We start from the raw sequence: 26,556 nt of genomic DNA on the forward strand, positions 1-26,556 counted from the left end.
TAGGTACTGGGCCGTCGTGGGCTGTGTGTTAGAGGTTCCCATAGTACTGGGCTCCTCTCCCTTCCGAGTTCAGCCGCCACCACGCCCTCCGCCTCCCTTCCGCCGCCACGCCGCCGCCTCCGTTCTGCCGCCGCCACGCATCCGCCTCCCCTTGAGCTTCCTCTCCTCGCTCGCCTGGATAAGCCGCGGCGCGGCGCTGCACCACCACTGCCCACTGCCCTACGATCTCTTCTATTACTACTACTCCAAGGAGGCCTGGAGCGAACTCCCTCGCCCTCCGCTCGGAATCCCGGCGACCGGGGCAAGCCGCAGCAAAGGCTGCCTATATCTTTGTCCTTCTCGGGTCTGACACATGCTTCTCTTCCCTTTCCTTCCCTTCTTGCAGTTGCGGGTCGCTCGTCTTGTGTGGGTGAGAAAGATTATGCTGCTGCAGATTTCAGTTTGCGGTGAAACTGGAGTTGCAATTCGTGTATGTGGATCGTTCATTGTGGCGAATCAGTTTCTTGTATGTGGCGAGGGGATAAAGGCTGAAGGGATGCCCAGCTTGGATGAGCTCTCTATTGACATCCCAAGCAAACGTGTAGGGCAGTTTAGATAGCAGTTTATCATGCAAACAGGGAATTTAATGTCGTGCTATTACATATCAAAAAGCAAGATTTGTACATCATCCAATCCTTAATAAATGTATATGAACTTGTAAAATCAGTCTTCAAGCTCATTTATGAACGTGGAAGTTTTCCTTTTGAACTCTGATTTTTTGAACCTTATGAATCATGTGCTTTTCACCCATGCCCTAACAATTTGGGAAATGGGTTCTTATTGGGTTGAACTGTAGTTTGGCTAGTAGTTTATTACATTATGAGCTGAAATGTTTGGGTTGGGTTGGTGTGTGGTGGTGGAGGTTTGGAGTGGAGTGGGTAATATTAATTTTCCTCATGAGAATGGATTGGTGTGGGTATGGCTCGATTCCCAGCCCACTTGCAGGGTGACGGAGAAGCCTTTTCTCTCGACGGCAGTGGCAGCGGACGAGCGTTTGGAGGACGGGAAGCTTGCTGTGCGGCTGTGTGCGGCTCAAAATCATAGCTCCTCGCCTGCTTCTTCTCGCCAAGTGCTCTCCTGCCTCGCCGATCCCGCGGGCACGATGAGGGTGAAGGTGATATCGCGCTCCACCGAAGAGTTCACGCGCGACCGCAGGCAGGACCTGCAGGTATTATCTAACAAAACTCGTAGCAGCGTAGAATTTGTTCATTTACCTTTCCACCCTGTGAGATAGTGGCGTAGTCAGCTCACTTCTATTTAATTTTTGGTTGTTGTTGGTCCTGTCTAGTGAAAAATATTTATTTATGGCAGAAAATTTTTGAGGGAGCAGTTCAATCCCCTTCTGTCAAAATTATGTTCCCCTCGATAAGATGCTCCTAATTTCTCAACCAATTTGACAATTAGGCCGCCCTCTTGTAAATTCCATTGAGGTGTAACTGCTTAATTCAGCACGCGCCAAGTTTCTTGATGAAACAGGTGGCCATCTTCCATTCGCGAATAGCAGCAAACTGTAGCAGAGACTCCCGTACGCCTTGAAATCTTCCAGCGATATAGATATAGAAACTAGATAAGTGTCAAATTGCTGTTTCAGCATAATTGTAATATAATTTGAAATCTTCAGCATGCACCATCAAATGTAAAAGATGGTTTGAATAATTATGAAATAATAATCTTTTTAGTTTATTGGATGCCTCTTCCATCTTGAAGTCTTCCAAAAATAACCCAATTGTTTGCCAATTGTTTAGGCATTGAAATATTACTTTCCTCCACCACTGATGTTCCCAATTGCACTTGCTACTCTCAACAGAAAGTATTCCGCAACTATGATCCAGGGCTTCGTAGTCAAGAGAAAGCCGTTGAGTACACTCGGGCACTTAATGCTGCAAAGTTAGAGAAGGTACGTCTCTTTTTCCTTCCCTTGAATTCATGTTTTGTTTTGTTGCTTTTTTGTTGTAAGTGAGATTTTCTGCCCTTGTTCTGCAGATATTTGCTAAGCCATTTATTGGAGCTATGGATGGTCATATTGATGCGGTATCGTGCATGGCCAAGAACCCCAATCATTTGAAAGCAATATTTTCTGGTTCAATGGATGGAGGTAATTACCTACTTCATGACTAGTAGCTTTTATCTTTTTGACTGACGTTGTTTGCACAGTGTTGTTTGCTTATTGAGTAAATGAATTAATTGAATCTAACTTATACCATACAAGCACACATTACAAGCTTATGGTGTTGCGACTTTTTAGTGTCAGTCTTATTGGTGATAGTGATAGTGTGATACTAATGAGAGTTTGTATTCCTGAGTTCATTTGCATCTTGTAACTGTCTAACTGTTTCTGGTGAAATCTCACCATATTCTTCTCCTGCATAGGCACCTGTTCCATCCTCTGGTTCAGTGGTGTTTTAGCATGTAATGCTATTTAAGTGTATTTACGAAATAAAATATGGACCTTTTGTAAGGGCGGTTAAGCATGCTTTGCACTTATCAAGAGACTGTAACATGGCGCGTCTAGCATGCAGTCTATGGTAATTCAATTGCCTTCTGTTACCTATTGTGCATGCTACTGCAATTCTGTGGTAAGACAGAATTATCAGGAATTGATACCTAGAAAAGTGATGTATAATGTGAATGACCAAGAGCAAACACAACATTGCTACTGCCAGTTAGAGACCTGTTTAGCGTTCAGTTCAATTCCACAGAGCCACCCACACACAGAGGAAACATAGATATATGTTGGTCTGAGGGCTCGGCATAGCGCTACAGAAAAGTTATTCCATATTGGTGGACTACGTGTCATATATTTACAAATGCTGCATGCGTGTAGCCATTGTATGCAATTTTGCCACCTGATCTTTTTTATTCAACCACTCCTTAATTGTTGAACATAGTTCATTGTCTACATTATTTTGCATTCTTGACATGAAAAATCAGAATCATGCTATACCTTTATCTATCAATCAACTTGAAGGTTTGATAATACATGGTAAAATCTAATCTTTTTGTTTTCTTGGCAGATATTCGCCTTTGGGACATTTCTGCAAGGTACTGTTGCTCTAATCTACTTCACAGAGGATTACCTTTTGTGTTTAACATTTGATATCCGTTTTGTCAATTAATTCCTGGATCTAGATGAAAATATTTTTTAATACTTTTACAACAACAACAACAGGAAGACAGTTTGCCAGTTCCCTGGACACCAAGGTGCTGTAAGAGGTCTAACAACATCTACGGATGGTGATCTTCTTGTATCATGTGGCGTGGACTGCACGTAAGTAAACTATGTATATCACTCTCTTTGTCTCTTAGAAAGAAGTGTTCTAGTGTCCATGGGGTTCAGGTAGCAGTACATCTTATGCACTTGCGTACAGCTTAGGAGCACTTACTCCAGGCATAATTGGTGGCTTTGGGATAGTAAAGCTAAAGGTGCTGATAGTTTAGAGCGTCACCTGATAGCCTATATATCGAGTAGTTTTGTAGATTTGCATAAGAACCATTTGTACTAAGGAGCTTAGGCTTCCTGCCCATGACATGTTGGTTTACAGATTATGCATGTGCTGTCTAAACTCAAATTTTTTTTTTTTAGATTTTCCTAAGAACCATTTGTACTAAGAAGCTTAGGCTGCCTGCCCGTGACATGTTGGTTTACAGATTATGCATGTGCTATCTAAACTCAAATTAATTTTAAGAAACTATAGTGTTTCCAGGAGTAGAGTATAGCAACTTCATTATTTCTGCTTTCTGCGTTATTTCCATACACTTATACTCGTTGGTTGCAGTGTTCGACTCTGGAAAGTTCCAATGCTTAAAATGGTGGACACTAGTGACCATACTAGAGATACTTCCCAGGCATGTCACTTGATAGACAGTTATTCTTTTCATTGTACTCTAATTCTGTTTCTCACTTGTTCAATTCACTAATTTGGTTTGCAGCCATCAGCAGTCTACACCTGGAAGCATGCATTCTGGTGAGAGCATCATATTTTGTCATACCTTAGCGCCCTCTCATTTTTTACAAAAAATTTAATAATAATCTTTGTGCTCAATACTTTTAGGGGTGCTGACCACCAGTGGGACGGTAATCTTTTTGCTACTGTTGGTGCTCAAGTTGATATATGGGATCCTAACAGGTATAATCTTAATGATTCATTTATAGAAATTTCATCGTTATTTCTATGTGTTACCAGCATCAATGCTCATTTCATTTGCATAGGTCGGAGCCAATAAATAGCTTTGAATGGGGTAAAGATACAGTTCTTTCGGTGCGCTTTGATCCTGGAGACTGTAATATTTTGATTACATCAGCCAGGTAAATTTGCTACTTTATCTGCAAATTTTGATGTGTTTCAAATTGTTTTGCTATGGTTTTATGAAACCCAGGGAAGCATGCAATAACTTGAATGAACTGAATGTGTATTTTGCTGTTTCCTTTTGTGCTCAGTAACCTTAATACCATTTCTTCTTGTCAATTTTTAACTTGTGTATGAGTAGGACCTCAGTTCCTTTCTTATCAATCTTAATTTCCGAGGTCAATCACGCTGATTGACATGACCACATCTCACAAATCTGTGCTGGTATCAGCAAGAGGATTAGATATCTTTGCTTGTTGGGAAGAGGAAGACCTTTCCACAATAGCCCATTTATGGTTGGGGTAGTTTCACTAGTTCTAAACTGTCTTCACACAGGTAGTTACCACAATAGCCCAGTTATGGTTTGGGTAGTTTCACTATATGAGTTCTAAACTGTCTTCACACTGGTAGTTACCTCGCTGTCAAGGAGCAAATTGTTGTTTTTTTTGCTGTGGTCACTATAAATTGCTTAACAATATTTTGATGTCAACATAGTCCTTTTTTTTAAGCTTCTCAGCGGCGTACAACTATAGTATCCGTTCATACATGCACGCACACCCACCCTACATACGTACACCTCACTCACACCTTACATGTACAAACAGACCTACAACTAAACTCAGATCAACAAACCGCGTCCACCTTGAGATCACCGGATGACTCTGTAGGCGACGGGCGCGTCGCAATCCCTTTGTGCCTCCACGCATGAGAGGCTGCAGAGTTTAACTGGGGGAAAACCCCAGTGAGTTGGTGAGAAACACCAGTGTCGAACCCAGGGTTCGAACGCTGGCGGGCAGGCTGCACACCAGCAGCGCTACCAACCAAGCTAGCGCTCGTTCTCAATGTCAACATAGTCCTGGAGATCAGTACATACGTAACATCTTAATGAAGAGAACATTTGGGATCTGTGTTCATGAAAAAGAATGCTCTAGGGATCACTAACTCTTGTTGTATCATTTTTTCCAGTGATCGGAGTCTAACACTTTATGACCTGCGCATGTCATCTCCAGCTAGAAAGCTAATAATGAAGGTTTGTTGAATTCTCACTTTTCAAATCTTGACAAATATATATTTCTTCTATCCTCTATTTCCCTACCTGCTGAATTGTGTGCAATCTTATTTATGCTTTGCTTATGCAGACAAGGTGCAATTCAGTATGCTGGAACCCTAGGGAGCCCATGAACTTCACTGCTGTAAGATTTACATTCTATTTTTTAATTCCCATACTCTAAAATATTTGCCAAGTCTGCACTCCAGCATTTAGGGAACTGAAGTTGTCAAGTTTTTTGTTGCTAGGCAAATGAAGACACAAACTGCTACTCCTTTGATGCTAGAAGGCTAGATGAAGCCAAAATTGTTCACAAAGGCCATGTTTCAGCAGTGTAAGTGTTTTTTAGAAAAATTATCTTCTATGGTATTTTTTAAGTGGATGTGGCTGTGAAGATTTATTATCCTGACTAGCATTTATCTCTTATCGATATGAAGAGCATATGAATAGTGTGGAAAGATAGAAGAACCTATGAATATTGCGCTGGTTGGCATGTATCTCTTATCAATTTGAGGAACATTGGAGTAAATCGAAGGGTACATAGAAAAAGCAAACTGGATTTGGCACTCAATTAGTCAATTCTGTGCTGGGGTTGCTACTTTGTCTTGCAATTGATCATTCATGTCTTGATTAACCTTTTGAAGATGCAGATGTTGCATTAGCTCCTCATAAGCACAAAAGAAATCATTTCATGTGGTTGACCTGTACTTGTCACATTGGTAGCATGGAACTTTAGTTTCTTCTTTTAATTTGCTGGGCCGTCTTACATGAATTTGGATTTTCAGGATGGATATTGACTACTCACCAACTGGGCGTGAATTTATTACTGGTTCCTATGATAGAACAGTATGTTAACTCCTAAAGATCTTACAATGAGTTCCACTCTGAGTATGTATTTGTGATTTCTATTCGGTGACATGTATATAATACTTTTGCAGGTAAGGATTTTTAATTATCTTGGTGATCATAGCAGAGAGATTTACCACACCAAGAGGATGCAAAGGTTCTTCTTCATTACTACATTATTTTGGCGTCCCTGTTTTTTCCCCTTTAGTTACTGTCGGTGCCCTCATTCTTAGACCAAAGATCGGACTGGTACTTTACGCTTAACTTACAGCCTCTACCTCTTCTTTTCTTTGAGACCAAGTACCACCTTAATGATCTGAGTGGATTGGTTGGGATGTTCGTTTGTTGATATAGGTTTCCAGATGGAGCATGGGTTGCAGACTTGAACCAAATTTGTTTTCTATATAGTTTCAGATTTCAGAAAGTAGTTCACTACCAATGAGATCATTATATTTCCATTCTATGCATATTTTTCTGAAAGATATCTCCTGCTACTTTGAAGGGTATTTTGTGTGAAGTACACCTACGACGGGACATATCTAGTCTCTGGCAGTGATGATACAAATCTTCGGCTGTGGAAATCCAAAGCTTCGGAACAACTTGGAGTTGTAAGTTTTTTAATGGCACTCACTGCTTGCAAGTTGGTGTTATGTTTGGCCATGTTTGTTACCTGCTTTTGTTCAGGGGCCTTGCTGATTTCAGGTGGTAGCCTTTTTTGTTTTGGCAAGTTCACGAGGCATCTGGCCTCTTTTTCTGTTATTAGGTTATGGATACCTATATGTTTGCACTAGTACCATTGGTGCTTGATGATTTCTTTGTTAGTTTATGGGAAAAATAATATCATCAGCTGTGCAGGGTCTCTAGGGGAGAGTTTATTAACGTTTCGTTTGACGAGTCTTGTATGTGATGGTCAACAAATGTCTTGTCTTTTGCAGCTTCTTCCACGGGAGCGCAAAAAGCAAGAATACCTGGATGCTGTGAAGGAGCGATATAAGCACCTCCCAGAAGTGAAGCGGATTGTGCGGTAAGCTAGTATTACCTTGTTTTTTGGCATGCATGGGGGAATCTCACTTGATGGAATATACAATTTTCTGTTTAATTTTGAGCAAGTAGTGTAGTTGATGAGCAAGTCTTGTGTGTCTGACCATTGAGTTTGCTGAAAAGTTGCATCATTGCTTTGTTATTGCAGGCATAGACACCTGCCGAAGCCGATCTACAAGGCGGCCAACCTACGGCGTACGATGGTTGAAGCCGAGAACCGGAAAGAGGAGAGGAGGCGAAAGCACAGCGCTCCAGGGAGCATGCCCGGGCAGCCCTTCAGGAAGCGAAGGATCATCAAAGAAGTTGAGTAGGCGTAGGGTTTGCAGGGCCGTGCTGTTTATGTTGGCCCCCAAACGTCTAGTTATCGTGGAGATTGCTGTAGTGTGTGTCACTATGTTGAGAATTAATGTATCGATTGAGAATTGGGACCACTAGCTGAAGTTTTGCATTGTTGTTTACGTATATGCATGGTGTATCCAGATGGTCACTGAATTCCAAAACATTTCTCCTATAAGATCAGAGCGAGCATGTGTAGCCACTCACACGTGTGTATCTCAAGGCGTAGTATATATATTTGATTTAACAAAGAGCATGCATGTGGAGTATGTGATCATACTAGACCATCTATGAGGGTATATACACTGAGTATGTGACTATACCTATGGTATGTCGACATATTCATTTTTATATACTAGTAATATGGTATAATCATAATATATTTAAAAAGTAGGGATGCTTTTGAAATTTTTTATATATCCCTTTGAAATATGTTAGAATTAGTATATGAACATACTCAAATAAATGAGTATGTGGACATTAGCACGGTGGTGTACTGATGGTGAGAGTAGCTACACACGAGTGTAGATGAAATTTATCCTATATACTTAGACTAATATTATCTAGACTAAAATTTAACTAAATTTTGATTAATATATCTAGATACTAGGACTCTTACGTTATCTAGACTAAAATTTAAGGCCGTCTACCACCCGCAAAGAATGTCATTTGACAGTTGGTTGATTTTTTTTTAAAGCGACAGTTGGTTGTTGACCTGACCTGACTGAACCCGTCTGATTTCATCAACGTCCAGGAATGAATAAGGTGAGTTTTTCATATATCCGAGGTGACATGCACCTAGCAGTATGTAGCTGGTAAGAAACACAGCAGCTGAAAAAAAAAATAACTTACCGGTCCTTCCATCCTTTCCCCCAGCTACAGTTGTTAGGGGCTAGAAGGAGGTGGAAAGCTCTCTTCCGCCGGCCCCCTCTTTCTCCGGTGGCTGGAGCGGCGTCGGAGATGGAGCGGGGTCGGGGAATCGACGTGCGGGTGTATATAGAATAGGTAGCTACTCCCCTAGTCCTAGGTTGTGCTCGCCGTCGGGAACATTTGGTGAAGCTAGGTCTTGTGGTGAGGGTGATCCTCTGCGGTTGTACTTCCTGGCAACCTCGGCGAGGCACTGGCGACGGCGGCGCAGGAGAATAATCCCCCCCCTTCTTCCTCACCCTGCTGCCGTTCTTTCTCGACATCAACAGCGGGACCGGGACAACTTTTGCATAGGTGTGGAGCGGGCTGAGAGTGATGTGCTAGATTGGCGGCTAGCTCTTGCTCGCTCTTTCCTCGGCTGTGATGGTCGCCGTTGGCGGGCGCCGATCCAGGGGCTGGTGAGGTTGGGGCGAGGCCCCGATCGATGGACGATCACCGACGGTCTTTTCTACTTCAACTCCTACAAAAGCATGTGTGCGATGGAACCTCTCCAGTTCACGGTGGAGGTCGCCTTCTTCTCTGGCGGCGATGTCTGACGAGGAGGAGGGTGAGAGCAAAGGATTCGTGAAGGATTCAGGGGCTTCTTTGTAATTTTCCTTATGTTTAGGGTCCTTTGCGAAGTTTGGCTGTATTAGCTGCTTCCGTATCCTTTTCGTACGTGTTTGTATGTCTTTGTCTGTGTACGTTTCCTTATCTAAGCAATACAGATATGTATTATCAAAAAAAAAAGTAAGAAACATAGCACGTGGTGATGGGTGGCCATGCATTTCATTGCTTATATATGGTATGATGCGTATGTGCATTAGAAGCGATCGAGAGTATTACAGTTACAGCACACACATACACACATACACGACGTGAGAGGGAAATACTTGCAGTTAAGTAGGGCAGGGGCGGCAGTAGCCACTAGTACGTACTGCTGCAGTGCGACAAAACAAAAGGGCTGCCTGCTTGAGTAACAGCGGGGGCTGCGAGCGACCCGAGCAGCAGCATGCAGTGGCAGAAGGCCCATCTGCGGCCAGGCCCGGCCTACGCCGGGACAGCCTAGTGGGCTGTGGCCTGTGGCCTGTATGAGATGCTTCTGGGCCCAGCCAGGTCGGCCTAGCGGAGCGCGAGCTTTCGGCCTGCTGGGCTTGCTGCGAGCCTGCGACCAGCCCGTGCTCCATTTCAGCGTGTGCCGTTACGGTACACAAAACTTGTTCGCGAACAAACTCTCACGGAAGATGCGGGGGGCTCACGGAAAAAACGTGTGGACGGTCAACAGTACGTTGGCTTCGCATTAGGATTTTAACGTGTTAATGAATAGTAATATTTTAGCCGTTAATTATGATGTCAAACAAAGTTAGTTTACAAAACCAACTCTAGAACCCCGCGCTAGTGACTTTAAAAAATCTAATAAGACCTTTGACCGCGCAATCAGAGGATTGTTACTGTAGCATCACTGTAGCCAATTATCGATTAATTACCGATTCGTCGTGAAGAGTTACATCTATCTCTAAAATTTTTTTACAAATAGACTCCAGTTAATACTTCATGCATGTGAGATATTTTTTTCGAAAAAAACGTACACGCTATTTTTGTAGAATGTCAAACAAAGCCGTTCTCGTGGGCTCGCGGCTGCTCGCCTGCTCTACCTACTGCGCCGATCCGAGACCCTGACACCGCTGGCCGCGCGCATCCCGCTGCCGCCGCCAAGTGTTCCCGCGCGAGCGGCTCACTCTGTCAGGCTGCCGCGCCTCCGCCGGGAAGCGACAAAGCGCCGTGGCGCGGCCAGGGTTCAATTTCCCGACCGGACCGGCCTAACCGCCGGGCTCCGGTACCGGTTTACCGGTCCGGTTAGGCCGGTTACCGGTCGGAACCGGTCAAATGCGAATTTGAATTCAAATTTTACCGTGGTGGCGGTTCCGACCGGTATACCGGCCGGGTATACCGGTATACCGGCCGGTTTGGCCGGTATACCGGCCGGTTTTGTGTTGCGACTCACTTCGGTATACCGACCGGTTACACCGGTATACCGGCCGGTTTGGCCGGTATACCGGTTGTTTAGAGTATTTTTTCGCCGCTTGAAAAATTAATTCCCGGTGTGAAATAAAAGGAAATTTCGACATGAGCTATGCACATTTTAATGTAAATGACCCTACCAAAGCAATGAGTTATAATTATGCATACAAATACAATAGTAATAGGGTGCATACAAATACGGAGTCATACACTTATACACATGAAATGAAAAGTTCAACGTAGGAATGGGAAGACCCCCATTTGAGATGCGGTTTGGTATTCGGCGGTGGACATCAAAGCGATACCTCGCACTCTAAGCAGCTCAGCCTTGTAGTGTTGCCAAGTTTGGCCCGTCCACGCCGATGTTGTCTGCCATTCCTGAACTAACATAGTGTAAAAATGGGGGTCTTCCCATTCGTACACCCATCTCGTCGGTGGCTGCATGCTGATGTCAGGAATGGGATAGTGAAAAGAGTGCCTCGAATCGCTGTAGGAGGAAGAAGAGTTCTGTGGACTGTCATAGTCCGTCGGTCCACCTGTTCTCCTCTGCGATTGCGGTGCTCCATGGTCGGTGTCCTGAGTAGCATGTGTGAACTGAGTTTCCCCTGCAATCAACCATATTTCATAATTAGTAGTCAATAGTCAGAAATATGTGTGTATTTATATGTGCAATATATACCTGTGAAACGAACACCACGAGCATGACCACTACCACCAGCAGCATCATCAGCACCACTACCTCCACCACCAGCATTAGGCTGAGCACCGTCACCATCATCACCATCATCGGCCGAGCTGCTATCCTCGGACTCCTGATACGGAGGACTACGCTCACCTTCGCCATCATCAGTCTCGGTGTCGCTGCTCACTGGTTTTGCTGTTCCTTTGCCTTTTCGACGCTTCGAGTCACCCTTCTTAGGCCCCTTGTGCAACTTTCTCTTCCCTAGGTGAGTGTCACCTATATTTTGACGTGCCCAATCGCTGATGGAATCATTCCCCGTAGCCTCACGTAGATCTGACACGTTTATTTGATCTCTGACAATATGGGACGGGAGAGGGATGTCGCCGTCATCATCATCCTCGTCCAGAACTGGAGCCCGGTTAGATCTACCATATTCCATCCATTCCCGCACCGGATTTTTCTCATCATAGAATGAAAGATGGGCTAGCTGGTCAATGAAATCACCTTCTTCACGCATCAGTGGGCCGGAGACCTCCTCGAGTCGGAGACGAAGATTGTAGTTGACATAGACAAGCTTATTAAGTTTCTTGTGCGACAACCGATTGCGAACCTTTGTATGCAGCAAGGCAAAAGTACTCCAGTTCCGCTCGCATCCACTGGATGAACAACATTGTGAAACAAGCCTCATGGCAAGGTACTGCAGTTTTGGAGTACTTGATCCGAACATCATCCACCAGGACGCTGCATGTGCAACCGAGTATGTAAGCAATATTTTCGAAGAGAGAAAATAACAATTTTATACGGAACAACTCTTACATGGGGATGTCTTTGGGTCCATCGCCATCCGCATTGCCATATCACTGCTATACTCGCCAATTTTCTGCCGAAACACGTCAAGCTCCTGCAATGCCTGGACGGCGCTCTGGAGATCCGTCATGCGCTGAAATGTATCCTTAAGTCCACGAAACATTTGTTGAGTTGGTTCCATCGTATAGGCATACCTCGGATTTAGGACAGCAGCTGCAAAATATAAATCACTTCAAATAAGCATTATTTCAATAGAGTTTAAAAATAGACGACTGATGTGTGCTTACCTGGACCCACATACGTGCCTATGAACACATCATCCAACCTCTCGTCCACCACCTCAACATACTCTTTCAGTGTGGAAACATTTGTTCCAAAGAAAGACTTCAGCTCCTGTTTCATAGTCTGGTAGGCCATCACGACTTCGCACATGTTCGGCTTCTTGTCCTGATCAGCGAAGCGGAGGAACTTGTATATTGGTTGAACTGTGTCGATGATATATTTCAATGCATCCCACCACTCCATACTTGAAAAACTTGCATGAGTAAATCTACCATCTTCGGTATTCGCCCATTTGCTGTGTTGGAACTCAGTAGATGCCATCCACTGCATGAAACGATCACGTTTCCGATAAATGCTCTCTAGGAACATGTAGTTGGTTCCAAATCGAGTGGCATTCCACTTGACCAACTCACCACCGATTGCGTTCCTCATCATTGTATTCAACTGACCATGATTGTGTAACCAATTTGAAATTCGCTTGCACTGCTTGATGATAACACCATGTTCAGGCCTTCGAGCTATATCCTTCAACATCAAATTGACGGTGTGTGCTAGACAAGGTGTCCAAGCTATGTGGTCATACACATCACTTAGTAGTTCATTGCATGCTTTTTTGTAATTCGAGCCGTTGTCGGTGACTACGTGCACGACATTCTCCGGTCCAATCTCTTCCACCACCTTTCGAATCTCCTGCAATGGAAGACGGATTTTTTAGTAACATGACAAAACATACACAATGTGAATGGAACAGGTTGAGGGACTACCTTGAACAAATATGCAGCATTTTGAATTCTTCCAGTCGCATCAATAGACTTATGGAACCACATGACCCCATTGCAATATATCAAAAAGTTGATGACACTCATCCTCGTCGGACCAGTCCATGAATCACACATTAACGTGATGCCAAATAAGGGCCAGTCTTTCTGAAACTTTACGTACCTCGTCTTCAAGTCTTGCTCATTCTGATCAAGGTACTTGCCATCAATATCCCGTCCAGTTGGTGATGCGATACCTTCACCTGCAACCATATGAAAATCATAAGATACAAAAATGTAAGTTTATAGGTATCATTGCAATGAAAGAAAACTTACCCCACTTCTGTGTCTCCCTAACCGCGCTGATAAAGTATGGACTGTCAGCCTGTCTTCCAGGTACTCCTGCAATATGGAAAAACTTTGACCAAGCTTTACCAATAGCTTCCTTTGCGTTCTTACCCTTCTGCGTCCAGGAGCCTGTATCAATCCTTGTTTGTGTCATTCATCTTCTCCCACCAGCTGCCAAGTTATAGTCCTCCACCACAGGACTCTCCCTCTGCGAAGTGGACTTTCGAAACATTCTCTGCATAACATTCCCCCTCGTCGAACCACTACCCCCTCCACGCTCATATGCACCTCCTCTCTGTTCCACCCCCCGTCGGAACTCTGCTTCCGCTCTCGATAGATCCATGGCACGCTGCATCTGAGCCTCCTCATCTTCTTCATCACCGGGATAGTTTCCCTCTGCTGCAGCCTTCTCCCGTCTCAACCTCTCTCGGGCCCGGTCAGCAGTTGCCTTCTTTGCCCTATCCAACTCACGCTGAAAGAAGTCCCGCACATCAGGTGGCACATTCCTGCAATGGATCACCTCTGCCCCGCGCCCAGCCAAATGTTGTTTCAATCTAGTCGCACCACCTCCTCCTTTCTGCGTACGACAATAGTTACATCGCCATCCGGGATAAAGATTTTCACCGTGTTCCCACACAACATCTCTGCTTGCCATTGTCTATCTGCATACATGCACAACAAAAATATATCATCTAATATTCTTACTCCTACCTAAGTTATAGTGTCAAAAATCATCTAATACACCTAAATTAAATCTAGCTAAAACCTACTACATAGTGCAAAAAATCATGTAATATAAATAAATCTTCCCTAAATTCTAAATATACCTAAGTCATACACCTAAATCCTAAAACAAAACATCTAAATACACCTAAATCCTAGGGAAAAAAAAAACAAACCTGACCGCGGCTTACCGACGCTAATCGGCGGTTTACCGCCTCCCCATACCGGTAAACCGGCCTCCGCGGGCGGAAAACCGGACGGGACCGGTAGATCTACTACCGGTCCGGCTTACCGGTGAGGGAGACCGGTTAGCCGGGATCTGAGAGCGGCTAACCGGCCTCGAGCGGCGGGCGGCGACTTCTGGCGGCGGACAGGGGTCAGTGAGGGGGGAGCGGGTGAGGGAGGCGCTGGTGAGGCTTCGGCTGAGGGACACGCGACGTTAAATAACCTCTGCCGCGCGATGGGCCTTAATGGGCCGCGGTTTTTTTTCTTTTTCTTTTTTTATTTTACTTATAAATTCCGAAAACCATACTAAATGAACGAATTTTGGAGAAAATTTGACACCATTAGATTCATTGCACCTTGAAGTATTTTTAGGAATTTTTTGGGAATTTTTCATTTTTTTGAATTCAAATTTAAATTTTGAATTTGGACCGGTTTCATACCGGACCGAACCGGTACCGGTCCGGACCACGAGCGCGCCCTGGCCGACTGGCCGTGGCAGCTCGCCCCGCCACGGCAGCCAGAACGAGGACGAGACAGATCCATCACGCTCGCGGCTCGCCCCCCCTGTCCTGTCCATTCGCGCGTGCCACCTGCACAATCCCGTCGTATGTACCGGCGGCCGATCGCCCGCTCTCGGCTCTCCTTGCGTCCTTGTCGCCGCGTTCACGGGTGTGGCGTGCGTGCGCTAGCGGCGCGGCCGTGGAGGTCTCGGTAACATGCACAGGCACTGCGCCCCCGTTTGAAGCGGTGCGGCCGATTTTTACGCGACTGTACGGGTGTATTTTGTTGATGGGTTTGTATATTTGCGCGCGGACATGATACTCCCTCCGTTTTTTTTATATGACATTATTGACTTTTTTCTTCAATTTTAACCAATATTATTTAATTAATCAATTAGTTAAATAAAATGAAATTAGTACCTTTACGTCTATTATCAAAAGTCTCTTAAATCTAACTTGAAGATTTGGCTATTTGTATAAATATTTGTAGAAAAGACGAATAGTCAAATGAAGAAAAAAAGTCAATGATGTCATATATTTAAGAACGGAGGGAGTACCGTATTGCGGAAACGAAAAGTGTGTAAGAGCGGAAATCGCAAAATAAACACATATTGACATATGCAGTTGATGTCTTTTTGGATGCATACGTGGCCGATTTTGTATAGCACGGACCTAGAGATAATTCTTTTTTATATATATTTCAAAGGAATGCTCTTAAATAATGATTCAAAGGAATGACATGTTTTAATAAAGTTGTCCAAGGTACTTGTATAAATAACGATACGTGTAAATATATGAAGCGTCCCCTCATAAGAGAAGACTTAAATGTGATACAAACATCAGTCCCAGGAGGCTGATGCCACATTTATTACATCAGATGGTTCATTACCGTAAAAATCTCCGAGGAGGACACTCGATACAGATGATAATAACAAGTAACCAAGCTACGACATAACACCAGAATGCGACCCACATGGGATCTAGCTCGGGCTCAAAGTACTGTGCCAGCGAAAACATCTCGAACAGGGCCGGTTCCACAGGCAAAGTTGGGTGTAGAACGATAACCCTACTCGGCGTCGTCTGGTACGAAGTCTGGGTCTTCTTCTGTAAAAAATAAGAATTGGGTGAGTACAAACATACTCAGCAAGTCCAACCACACCCACGGAGGGGGGTTATATCAGAATAACATGCTCAGGTACAATTCCAAAACAACTCACGCTAGCCCAACCCAAGGTAAACACTAGTTGTGAGACCACACCGTAACTCGCCCAGTACCGTGGGCACGGCTATTCGAATAGATTCTTAACTCTGCAGAGGTGTGCAACTTTACCCACAAGCGGGGTACCGCAACTCAATCACCTTAGTGTCGGTGCAGATCCCAACAAAGCCATTACCCACCTTAGCTAAACCTGACTAGCCATCACGGGATGCACCAAGGGGTCCTCGACCGTTCACTTAGGTATAACCGGGGCATAAGTCACCCGGGACTTATCCCTTCTCCTTAGTCACCCGTTGCTCTCAGCTCTCCTGATGGCTATCATACTAACTAGTGGGATTTATGCTAAGCCGTTGCCCATACAACGGTCGAGTGGTTTGCGCGATAGTGGAGTTAGGTGAGATGTAACATCAACTCGGTCCTTAGGGGTGACAAGATGGATATCTCCCTTCCTTGCACTGCCACACCGGCACGATCACACCAACGGCAAATCACACTGAAATGCCATCCATCCCGCCTAGACTCATCTTTCGAAAACCCACTTTTATCCCTTCCCACACACACACCTTTTCTTTATAAAACAAGTTGCATAGAGTAACATGTCCTAAGTGTTCTAGTTTCGATTAACGTCCAAGCAAAATCAGACATTAATCTAGGTAGTCAAGGAATGGTTATCACAAATCAAGGGGTGGCTATCCAACCGTGTTTTCATGCAAGCAAAACACATGCAATTTTGTAAAACAGGCCAATAGGTTGTGTTTATAAAAACTAGGACAAAACCATGCATCAAAGGATGAGATTGAACTTGCCGTCTTCGAAGCCTTCGGGGAGGTCCTGGTCGAAGCACTGTCCTTCGGGCTCGGGGTCGCGGAACTGATCTTTGTTCGCGGGCTCGCAGTACTGCTCGTCAACGGGCTCTCCTTCGTTCACACCGTGGTCTACGACGTATACAAACAAACACACAATCAAGACACAGAAAATAAAAGGCTTATCGTTGAGCTCGATTCGGAAGCAATTAAGATATTGAGTACGGAGTAATATTTTTGAGAGTTTTCCTAATGGCATGATCGAAGCTAAGTTATGAGAGGCGTGGTAAAGTTTCGGGTTGATCAGGGTCCATTTGGTGCATAAAATAATAGGGCGATGGGGTGATCAGGATTAAATCGGTGGTTCAGGGACTTGTTTGTGATTTCTGGGAAAGTTTGGGTTATATGGGGAAAAGGGTAAGTTCCCATGTCTAATTAAGTTTATGTGGTAGAGGCTTTGTTTGTGATTACTATAAAGGGCAGGGTTTTATTTGAAAGAAAACCAAAGATGGGGGGGTTAAGAAATAAAAGGAAGGGGAGGGGGTTTTGGGCTAAATGCCCTTTATTTCCCCTTCATCCATCCCGCAGAACAGGGGAGGCGGCGCTAGGCGTCGGCGGCGACCGATTCCGGTGTCCTGGCCGACGGCGGCGACCGGGAGGAGAGGGAAAAGGGAGGAAGAAGGATGGAGATCCGATTCCCCGACCTAGCTCGGGCTATGGTGGAGCGAGACGGCGGGTTCACGTGGTCAGGCGGCGGCGGTGCTGGGCGGCCCTGGCGGCGGCGCTAGAGAGCTCGGAGGGAAGGCGGGCGGTGGCTGTGGCAGTTTGGGGTGTGGAGGAGCGACGCCGGTGCCTTTTTATAGGCGTGCTAGGTCGGCGAGGCGGAGCGGGGTAGGTGAGGCGGCCGGCGAGCGGCGCGGGGCGGAGTAATGGCGCTCCGGCCACGTTCGCTCGTCGCGGAGTGGCGTGCGGCGGTAGCGCGGGCGTCGAGGCGGGCGAGCAGTGCCGCGCTGTGCGGGGCAGCGGCGGGTCAGGCGGGCACGTGGGCTCGGCGGAGCTCACGGCGTCGCGGCTCGGCGGGCGGCGCGGCGATGCGACGTGACGCGTCGTCGGCTTGGCGGGCAGCGGCGGGCGGCACGGTGGTGCACGTGGGGCGCAAGGCGAGCAGGACCGGGCGCTGTGCGGGAGCAGGGACGACGGCGCGAGCGGCGAGGGCGGGGCGCCAGCGGTGGGCGGCACGGCGGGTGGTGTGGCTACGCGGTGCGCGGCGAGCGGCGTCGCGGCTCGCGTGGAGTGCGTGCACAGGGCGCGTGCCCGAGTGTGCGGAGGCGGCCAGGGGTGCGCGCGGGTAGGGAGCAGGGTCGGTGCACGGGCGATCGGGCGGGCACGCGGGGCCGGCGGCGTCGCATGGTGCAGTGCCGCGGCTCGGGGCACTGGGCGCGGCGGGCGGCGTCCGCGCGCGCGTGTGCGCACATCCCAGATGGGCTAGGCGCGGCGTGGTGCTCGGCTAGGGAGGGGCGTGCGCGCGAGGGGGAGCAGGGTGTGAGGTGGCGTGGGTGGAGCGCGCGGGAGGAGCGGCGCTCAGGGCGCGCGCGGGGGAGTGGAGCAGAGGAGGGAGAAGGAAGAAGAGAGGGGAGGAAAAAAAAGAAAAGAAAAGAAAATGGAAAAATGAAAAAGAAAAAGAAAAGGAGGGGAGAGAGAGAAAAAGGAGAGGGAGGGATTCGCGCCGCTATCTCGGCGCCCGGTCGGGCACGCGCGACGTCGGGCACGCGCGCTCGGTCGGGCGCGTCGCGCGGGTCGAGGGCGAACAGGGAAAGAGCCGGGGTTAGAAATCGGACACTTGGAACAGGAAAAGGTTTCGAGAAAGAGGGCTCGGGATCTAGGAGGGTTTTGAGCTCAACGATGAAAAGAAATTTTTGAAAAAATTAAATAGCGTGTGATTTGTTTGGTAATTTTTCCGAAATGTGATAATATATGACATACATAAAAGGGTGTGTTCGGATCTAAAAGGCTAAACTTTAGCCCACTTAAGTCAACCGCAGTATATGGCACCTGGGAGGGTGTTAGGACTTAGTCATGTCATGATTGTTATCTTAGTAAAATTCAGTCCAATGTATAGCATTAGCATTGTGTTGCACCTTACCCATAGATTAAACTGGAGCTCACATACCACACCCTTCACTCTCTCTCCCTCTCCTCTAGCATCGGATGCTTGGATAGGATACCGGTGCTAGCAATCGCTAAACTAAGAGCTAACTGATCATTAGAGTCCATTAGTCCTAGATTAGCTCTCATCAGTCTAAGTTTGGCCCATTAGCGTATATTGATCTAAATTTTAGCACCTCCATTTTAGCATATCCAAACAGCCTCCTGGATATCCCTTTCATCTGTCTCCACTTCCGCTGTTTGAGTATCAACGCTACGTACACTGCTTCCATTCAACTCTTTTTTTTAATGTATCGTAGTCAGCCTCCCTTCCATTAAAACCCCAGCGCGAAGACCGCCATTATCGACCTCTGACCGTCCTTCTTTTGCCTAAAATTATTTTTTTTAAAAAATATGGTCAATACACATCTTGACCGCATTTTGCAACAAAATCTCTACTCCTTGAAGTCCAACGACCTACCAAACGCCGCCGGGTACGTGCGTCCCACGAGACCTCTCGCATCAGACGGGCGGGCCACGTTAGCGGAGGAGCCGTGCGCCCTCCTCCGTCGATCCCCTAATCGGATCGGATAGATAAATCGAGCACCGTGGCGGCGGCGCAGCCCGCGGCAGGTTGTTGCGCTGGTGCGATTTCTGCGCCCAGCGCCCTCACCCATCCCACCAGGCCACCACCACTTCAAAATCCGCTCTCTCTCTCCTCCGCCCTCCTCGCGATTGCGGCGGCGAGAGAGAGCTCGCCCCCACCCGAAAAATACTGGATAAGTGACGGGGAGGGCAGACGGAGGAGCAGGGGCGGCGTCGAGCTAGAAGCGCCGCCGCCGGCCATGGCGACCGCGGACCGGACCCGGAGCTTCATGAAGGACGTGAAACGCGTCATCATCAAGGTGACTAGCGAATCGTCCGATTGGCGCCGCCGGATGGCCTGTTAGATCTAAATCCTTTGCGGATTCGCGCGAGGCTTGTTCGGTGCTGTTTGCATTGCGTTCGTCGTGTTCTGCAGCATTTTCTTATTCGTGTATCTTTTTCCTTTTGGATCGTAGCGCGAAATAATTATGGAGTAAGCTTGTTCGATTTTGCGTTCTCCCCTTCTGGACTAGTGGTGAGGCAGGAGGGTTTTGTTTGGCTTTTAGATTTTGCTTCCCTCACTTGTACCTTGAGTGGTTGAGGTGACGGGTTGATGGCGAAGTTTGGTACGCATCGCGATGTTCGTTGACTCCTCTATGTTTGGGAGTCATATTATGATCTGTGTAAGTTCGTTCTGATTTCTATCGGATGGGAAATGCATGGAGATGCCATCATATCTGAATTTCGATGCTCTCGCGAGGTCGCTGATGCTTTTCATATGTGATATACACGTTGTTCGAATCCCCTGTAGTTTTCTCCTCTGGTTTTCCGGGGAATACTGGCAGCTGGATTAGTTTTTGGAATTGAACGGGCAAAGGGCGATGGAACATGTTGGTCTCGGGGGGGGGGGGGGGGGGGGTTGTTTCGAGCTAGGCATTTGTAGTGTGCAGTCCCACTACGAAGCTGGCAACTTTTGGCAAGTACCTATCCGTCTGAGGAATCAGTCTGCATCTCCTCCATATCTCAGTTGATTAGAACTGATTCATACCTTTTTGCGTGGCAGGTGGGCACTGCAGTTGTCACCAGACACGATGGGCGACTGGCTTTGGGCAGGCTTGGAGCTCTGTGCGAGCAGGTAATAATTCTACCGAGCTTTTAGAATGTTCCAACAAACAATGAGAACTAGGTGAAGATTCTTAGCCAAATATTTGAATGTAGGTGAAAGAACTGACCACTCTTGAATACACCAAATATTTGAATGTAGGTGAAAGAACTGAACACTCTTGAATACGAGGTGATCATAGTCACCTCTGGTGCTGTCGGTGTGGGGAGGCAGAGGCTCAAGTACCGGAAACTTGTCAATAGCAGCTTTGCTGATCTGCAAAAGCCACAGATGGAGCTGGATGGAAAGGCTTGTGCTGCTGTTGGTCAGACTGGCCTCATGGCTCTTTACGACATGTTATTTAACCAAGTGTGTTTGTTAACTTACCATTGAAATTTACTGACAAATTACCTTGCTCATCTGTTTCTAATGATGAACTTCTTGTGATGCAGCTTGATGTGTCCTCTTCTCAACTGCTTGTGACAGACAGTGATTTTGAGAATCCAAACTTCCGGGAGAGGCTCCGCGAGACTGTTGAGTCACTGTTAGATCTTAAAGTTGTACCAGTATTTAATGAAAATGATGCTATCAGCACTAGAAAGGCTCCATATGAGGTGTGTGCTGTACCATTCAGTAAATTCGGAATTTGTAGCATATTTATTTGTAGTGCGCCGTTTTATGTGTGATATTGCCATTATGCGCTTGGACCTTAATTTTGTATGGGGAAAAGACAGCTCTAGTTCCTAAAGAAAGTATCAAGAGTTCAGCATTCTTACTCTGATGCTAATCAACAATTTATTTTTACAGGATTCCTCTGGTATATTTTGGGATAATGACAGTTTAGCAGGTCTGCTAGCAATTGAACTCAAAGCTGACTTACTTGTTCTACTAAGTGATGTGGATGGCCTCTACAGTGGTCCACCAAGTGAACCTCAATCAAAGATCATACATACCTACATTAAGGAGAAACATCACAATGAAATTACATTTGGGGACAAGTCGCGTGTAGGTAGAGGAGGAATGACTGCTAAAGTGAAGGCCGCTTTTGTGGCTTCAAACAGTGGCACGCCTGTTGTTATTACAAGGTATTGAATGTTGCCTTAATTTCCGATATTTTAGTCATGCTACTGTTCTGCTTCATTGTATATTTGTTATGGTCTGCTATATGACTCATGTATCACTTACATCTGAATGAAGAACTTTTTGAAAGAACAATCGCTTTTCACACATTTCATGCTCCTCATATCTTATGCTGCATCCTTGCTTCAACATACTGTTGGTTTCTTTTTAGTTCAGGAAGCATTATCATGGATTTTATCTTATACCTTTGAAGTTCTCTGTAGTTCATCCCTTATAGCTTGTGAAAATAGAGTTCATTTGTCCCTTGATAGAACCTAGTAAAGTCCATATGCAGCAAGATATGTTTGTCTCCAAAAAATATGGTTGCAAAGGTTTAACTTGGTTACTATTCTGGAAGTGGATTTGCATCTCAGAGCATCCTTAGAGTTCTTCAAGGAGAGAAAATTGGTACTCTCTTTCATAAGGATGCAAGTTTGTGGGAACCATCCAAGGATGTTAGTGCCCGTGAGATGGCTGTTGCTGCAAGGGAATGTTCCAGGCGCCTACAGGTATGTTAGCCCAACATAATGCTCGCTGAAAGATGCAAAGTACTATTGACCAACTTTGTTTTGCTGGATGTGTTATACTAATTCTGTGGACCTCTGAAACAGAATTTGTCATCAGATGAGCGCAAGAAAATATTGTTAGATGTTGCCGATGCTCTAGAGGCAAATGAGGATTTAATTAGAGCTGAGAATGAAGCAGATGTACTTGCAGCACAAGATGCTGGATATGAGAAATCTTTGGTTGCTAGATTGACCCTAAAGCCAGGAAAGGTAGGTGCAGTATCTAACTGCAGTTAGATATTAATTTCAAGTTACTTATGATATTTTCGATTTGTTGAAATTCTGTTGCATTCTTTTTTCTTTCATGCTATAATTTCCTCTGATTCATCTTTTGTTGCATTATTGTTCAGATTGCAAGCCTTGCAAAATCCATCCGCACTCTTGCAAATATGGAAGACCCTATCAACCAAATACTCAAACGAACAGAGGTGACTTCTTATACTAAGTTTATACTCTCTAAGAAATGAAGCTGTTACCTTTGTAGAAATGGTAAAATGTTACATCTGCAAATACTGTAACCAAGAGAGTACCATTTCAGATTGCTGAAAATTTAGTTCTGGAGAAAACATCTTGCCCTTTGGGTGTCCTCTTGATTGTTTTCGAGTCACGGCCAGATGCCTTGGTCCAGGTATCTTTTTTTTAATATAATTTACTATAGTTACTTCTCCGTCATGTGCCTTAGGCATGTGTCGTACTTAGGCATATTAGTAAACTCTCTTTAAGCCTTGATACCATCGCGCAGATTGCATCTTTAGCAATTCGAAGTGGTAATGGCCTTCTCCTTAAAGGTGGAAAAGAAGCCATGAGATCAAATACAATACTGCATAAGGTATTTTCTTAGGCTTTGTGCTTGTAGGTTACTATTAATATGGCATGTTTTAGCTTCCTATCCTAAGAATTTTTTTTCTTCGTAGGTTATAACTGATGCCCTTCCTGACAGTGTTGGTAAAAGACTTATTGGCCTTGTTACAAGCAGAGATGAGATTGCTGACTTGCTAAAGGTGAGTATGCAATAAATATTTAAAAAAATAACGATTGCACCAATGTGCCCATAAACTCATAATACGCTGTACAGCTTGATGATGTCATTGATCTTGTAATTCCAAGAGGTAGCAATAAGCTGGTTTCTCAAATCAAGGCATCAACTAAGATCCCTGTTCTTGGCCATGCAGGTAAAAATATCTTGCAATGTTATTTTTCAGTACAAACAGTTGTCAAAAATTTTAAAATATGTTGACTGTTATGTGATTTTGATAATTTTTCTGTGCAGATGGTGTCTGTCATGTATACATTGACAAGTCAGCTGACATGGATATAGCAAAACGAATTGTGATGGATGCCAAAATTGATTACCCAGCAGCCTGCAATGCAATGGTATAGTCTAATTTGGTAAAATGTATAGTATATAATGCATCCCCTCTGCAGCTTCCATTGTACATAACTTTCGTGGTGCACCTTTAATTCAAGAGAGCCAAGTAAATAACCTTTATACACATAATATTACTGAAGTGTATGCTTAGACATGAGCTAACCAGTTTCTGTTTAATTATCCTTAGCATGTTGTGTTTTTTCTTTCCAAACATGAGATGTACATAACCGATAATCATAGAAGGAAATGCCATGATTCACCGTAAAGTGTTAACCTTTTCTCTTGCAAATTAACTTAATTTGCAACTAAAATTATCATATTAAGATGTTAATTCCTTGTAAATAAACCTTTTGCTTTGAAGAACCTTTACTTGTAAAGTTGATATCATTTTGGTACTATGAAATTATCTTAAGCATAACTCCTGTGATATTGCTACTTATTTTTCAGGTAAATAACATTTGACTTTTTTATGCAGGAAACATTACTTGTTCATAAAGATCTTATAAAGTCCCCAGGTCTTGATGACATACTGATATCACTCAAAACAGAAGGTTTGTTTTTCACTCTTTACTCGCTCAACCTACGAATATAACAGCTCCATGTTGCTTGATACAGTTATCCTGGCATTGTTCTACATTTTGTTCTGTTGTAGAATCAAGTTAGCTGTACTGCTTTAGATAATCTTTTGAAATTCTCATATTATACTTCTGCTAGGATTGGACAAAGGAAAAAGGTTGGCAGTGACCACATGAAAATAAGTGTATTTGTGGAAAAGAAAAAAAAAGCACCATAATGCCTGAAACAGGCCACTTAGTTACTTATCTATTAGTATTATTGTTAGCAGATCTCTACCTCTCTTGTATCATGGCATTTTTTTGCCACTTTGGATATGGCATGCTTTATTGAGCTAATTTAACCATGTAGGTTGTCCAGTGTTCAAATTCACAAAAGATTGTTTTGGAGGGCTATTTGTTTATCGCTTTCATTTTTTGTTTCACTGCTTAGAAAGAAAAGTGCGATGTATTTCAGGAGTTTCTATTTATGGAGGGCCTGTTGCGCATGAAGTACTGTCCATTCCAAAAGCTGATTCATTCCATCACGAATATAGCTCTATGGCCTGCACAGTTGAATTTGTTGATGATGTACAATCAGCAATTGACCATATACATCGTTATGGAAGGTACCTTCTGTCGTCCCTCTCCTTCTTCAATTGTTAAAATGTAATAAACCTGAGAAGTTTAACTTTGTCTTATTGGCTTTGTCCTCTCATTTCAGTGCACATACAGATTGCATTGTCACTACAGATAGCAAAGTAGCAGAAACTTTTCTGCGTCAAGTTGATAGGTATGTTTAAACTTCAGCACCCTTTCTTTTTTTTAATTCATTTTTACTATTGTGCAATTAGTGATCACATATTTTTGTTTTATTACTGTGTTCAAGTTCATTATTATTATTTTTAATCCATTGATGATTAAATATCTAACAAATGTTCTGTTTTGCTTATGAATTTACAACAGTGCTGCTGTGTTTCATAATGCGAGTACACGATTCTCTGATGGGGCTCGCTTTGGATTGGGTGCTGAGGTACTTCATTTTTTTAAGCTTGTTTTTGGTTATTGAAATAATGGGAATATTTTTAGTTGGTCGGCATAAGTAACTTTATATGTTGTTTTGTTGACCAGTTACCGTTTGTCTTCGTATTTGAACTTTTGCAATGTCTTCAATAGGTTGGCATAAGCACAGGGCGCATACATGCTCGTGGACCAGTGGGTGTTGAAGGTCTCTTAACAACACGTTGGTAAGTAGCTTTTCATTCAATCCCTGTCCACCAGTTATTCGTCTATTTGCTTTTCCCCGCTATTGTGTATGAATAACCACGCAACCATATGCCAATTTTGATCTGTAGGATCATGCGTGGGAGTGGGCAAGTGGTGAATGGTGACAAGGATGTTGCATACACCCATCAGAACCTTCCTTTGCAATGAGGCAAGTAATGGTTAATTTCCCTATAAAGCTCTTGCAAGTCATATTGCATACTATTAAATGATAGGGGGTAGGAATGAACTTTCCTGTCCAATTCTGCAGGTTGCGTTTGAGCCTGATCGATGATTCAGTGCTTATCCTGTGAAGTCTGATAGTTTCATCAGACAACAAGCAGGAAATGGTGAATCTTTTGGAGATTGAGGACGGAGAATCCATAGACTGTATTATTCGGTCATTCTGCAAAAAAAAAACATCTTATTGCGGCGTTTCAGTAGGTCATTCAGTATGAGAGTGGAGGCCCCAGCTGCCTCCCCAGTGTTACAATAAAGTAAAGCGGTGCTGAGAGTAAGAGTGAGCACTATTGTACCGAATCTGTGTGTAGGTTGAAACAGAGAAACTGATTGCATTGTTTTGTTTAGTTTATTTCAGTCTAATCGAGCCATATAATATCGTAATTCTTGTGTTAACTTAGTTGCTTGCTAGTATCACGTTGTTCTTGTTACATGATCTTAAGCATCCTTATTTGATCTCATGACATTGTCCTTCAGACTTCAGAGTTATTACCTCTACATCTCCAATCATAGGAAGCCGGAATTTCAAGTTTATTCCAACTTTCCGGTTTGTTCATAGATGAGTTTAAGGGCAACCAGGCTTGAATGGTTGAGGTAGATGTTAAACTGTGACAACTTGAGGAGATGAATGAGCCAGCCAAGATCTGTGTCCAAATAACCCGATTTTCAATGTTCTCTGAGAATA

At 44.6% G+C, this 26,556-nt stretch overlaps 3 protein-coding genes across 4 annotated transcripts; 2 read left to right on the plus strand and 1 right to left on the minus strand.

Moving 5' to 3' along the window:
* The first annotated feature begins 32 nt into the window (after positions 1 to 32).
* LOC120665281 (DDB1- and CUL4-associated factor 13-like) lies at positions 33 to 7,904 on the plus strand. Of its 2 annotated transcripts, none has more exons than XM_039944804.1 (18): positions 33 to 343; positions 974 to 1,207; positions 1,847 to 1,936; positions 2,023 to 2,134; positions 3,054 to 3,081; positions 3,209 to 3,307; positions 3,816 to 3,885; positions 3,970 to 4,004; positions 4,092 to 4,166; positions 4,250 to 4,345; positions 5,352 to 5,415; positions 5,525 to 5,578; positions 5,682 to 5,767; positions 6,219 to 6,279; positions 6,372 to 6,436; positions 6,782 to 6,887; positions 7,215 to 7,303; positions 7,469 to 7,862. In XM_039944804.1, the coding sequence occupies exons 2-18, from the start codon at positions 1,142 to 1,144 to the stop codon at positions 7,629 to 7,631; spliced, it is 1,359 nt and encodes a 452-aa protein (XP_039800738.1). In that variant the 5' UTR covers positions 33 to 343; positions 974 to 1,141; the 3' UTR covers positions 7,632 to 7,862. The 2 variants fall into 2 exon arrangements, with proteins under 2 accessions (XP_039800738.1, XP_039800737.1); XM_039944803.1 differs by having other exon boundaries at positions 35 to 469; positions 7,469 to 7,904.
* A 2,793-nt stretch (positions 7,905 to 10,697) lies between these two features.
* On the minus strand, positions 10,698 to 12,563 carry LOC120665282. Its single transcript, XM_039944805.1, has 4 exons — positions 12,361 to 12,563; positions 12,083 to 12,286; positions 11,264 to 12,007; positions 10,698 to 11,189 (listed from the first exon to the last, which is right to left on the minus strand). The coding sequence occupies exons 1-4, from the start codon at positions 12,503 to 12,505 to the stop codon at positions 10,819 to 10,821; spliced, it is 1,464 nt and encodes a 487-aa protein (XP_039800739.1). The 5' UTR covers positions 12,506 to 12,563; the 3' UTR covers positions 10,698 to 10,818.
* A 7,072-nt stretch (positions 12,564 to 19,635) lies between these two features.
* LOC120665284 (delta-1-pyrroline-5-carboxylate synthase 1) lies at positions 19,636 to 26,271 on the plus strand. The gene is made up of 20 exons (XM_039944806.1): positions 19,636 to 19,981; positions 20,725 to 20,796; positions 20,926 to 21,132; positions 21,216 to 21,377; positions 21,571 to 21,848; positions 22,241 to 22,391; positions 22,494 to 22,658; positions 22,799 to 22,876; positions 22,987 to 23,076; positions 23,191 to 23,277; positions 23,363 to 23,449; positions 23,524 to 23,620; positions 23,719 to 23,822; positions 24,293 to 24,368; positions 24,847 to 24,997; positions 25,093 to 25,161; positions 25,335 to 25,401; positions 25,545 to 25,615; positions 25,724 to 25,803; positions 25,903 to 26,271. Exons 1-19 carry the CDS (start codon positions 19,922 to 19,924, stop codon positions 25,800 to 25,802), a joined length of 2,151 nt encoding a protein of 716 aa, XP_039800740.1. The 5' UTR covers positions 19,636 to 19,921; the 3' UTR covers position 25,803; positions 25,903 to 26,271.
* Positions 26,272 to 26,556: the final 285 nt, after the last annotated feature.

Source organism: Panicum virgatum, chromosome 3N (assembly GCF_016808335.1).
Source record: "Panicum virgatum strain AP13 chromosome 3N, P.virgatum_v5, whole genome shotgun sequence".
NCBI classification, from domain to species: Eukaryota; Viridiplantae; Streptophyta; class Magnoliopsida; order Poales; family Poaceae; genus Panicum; species Panicum virgatum.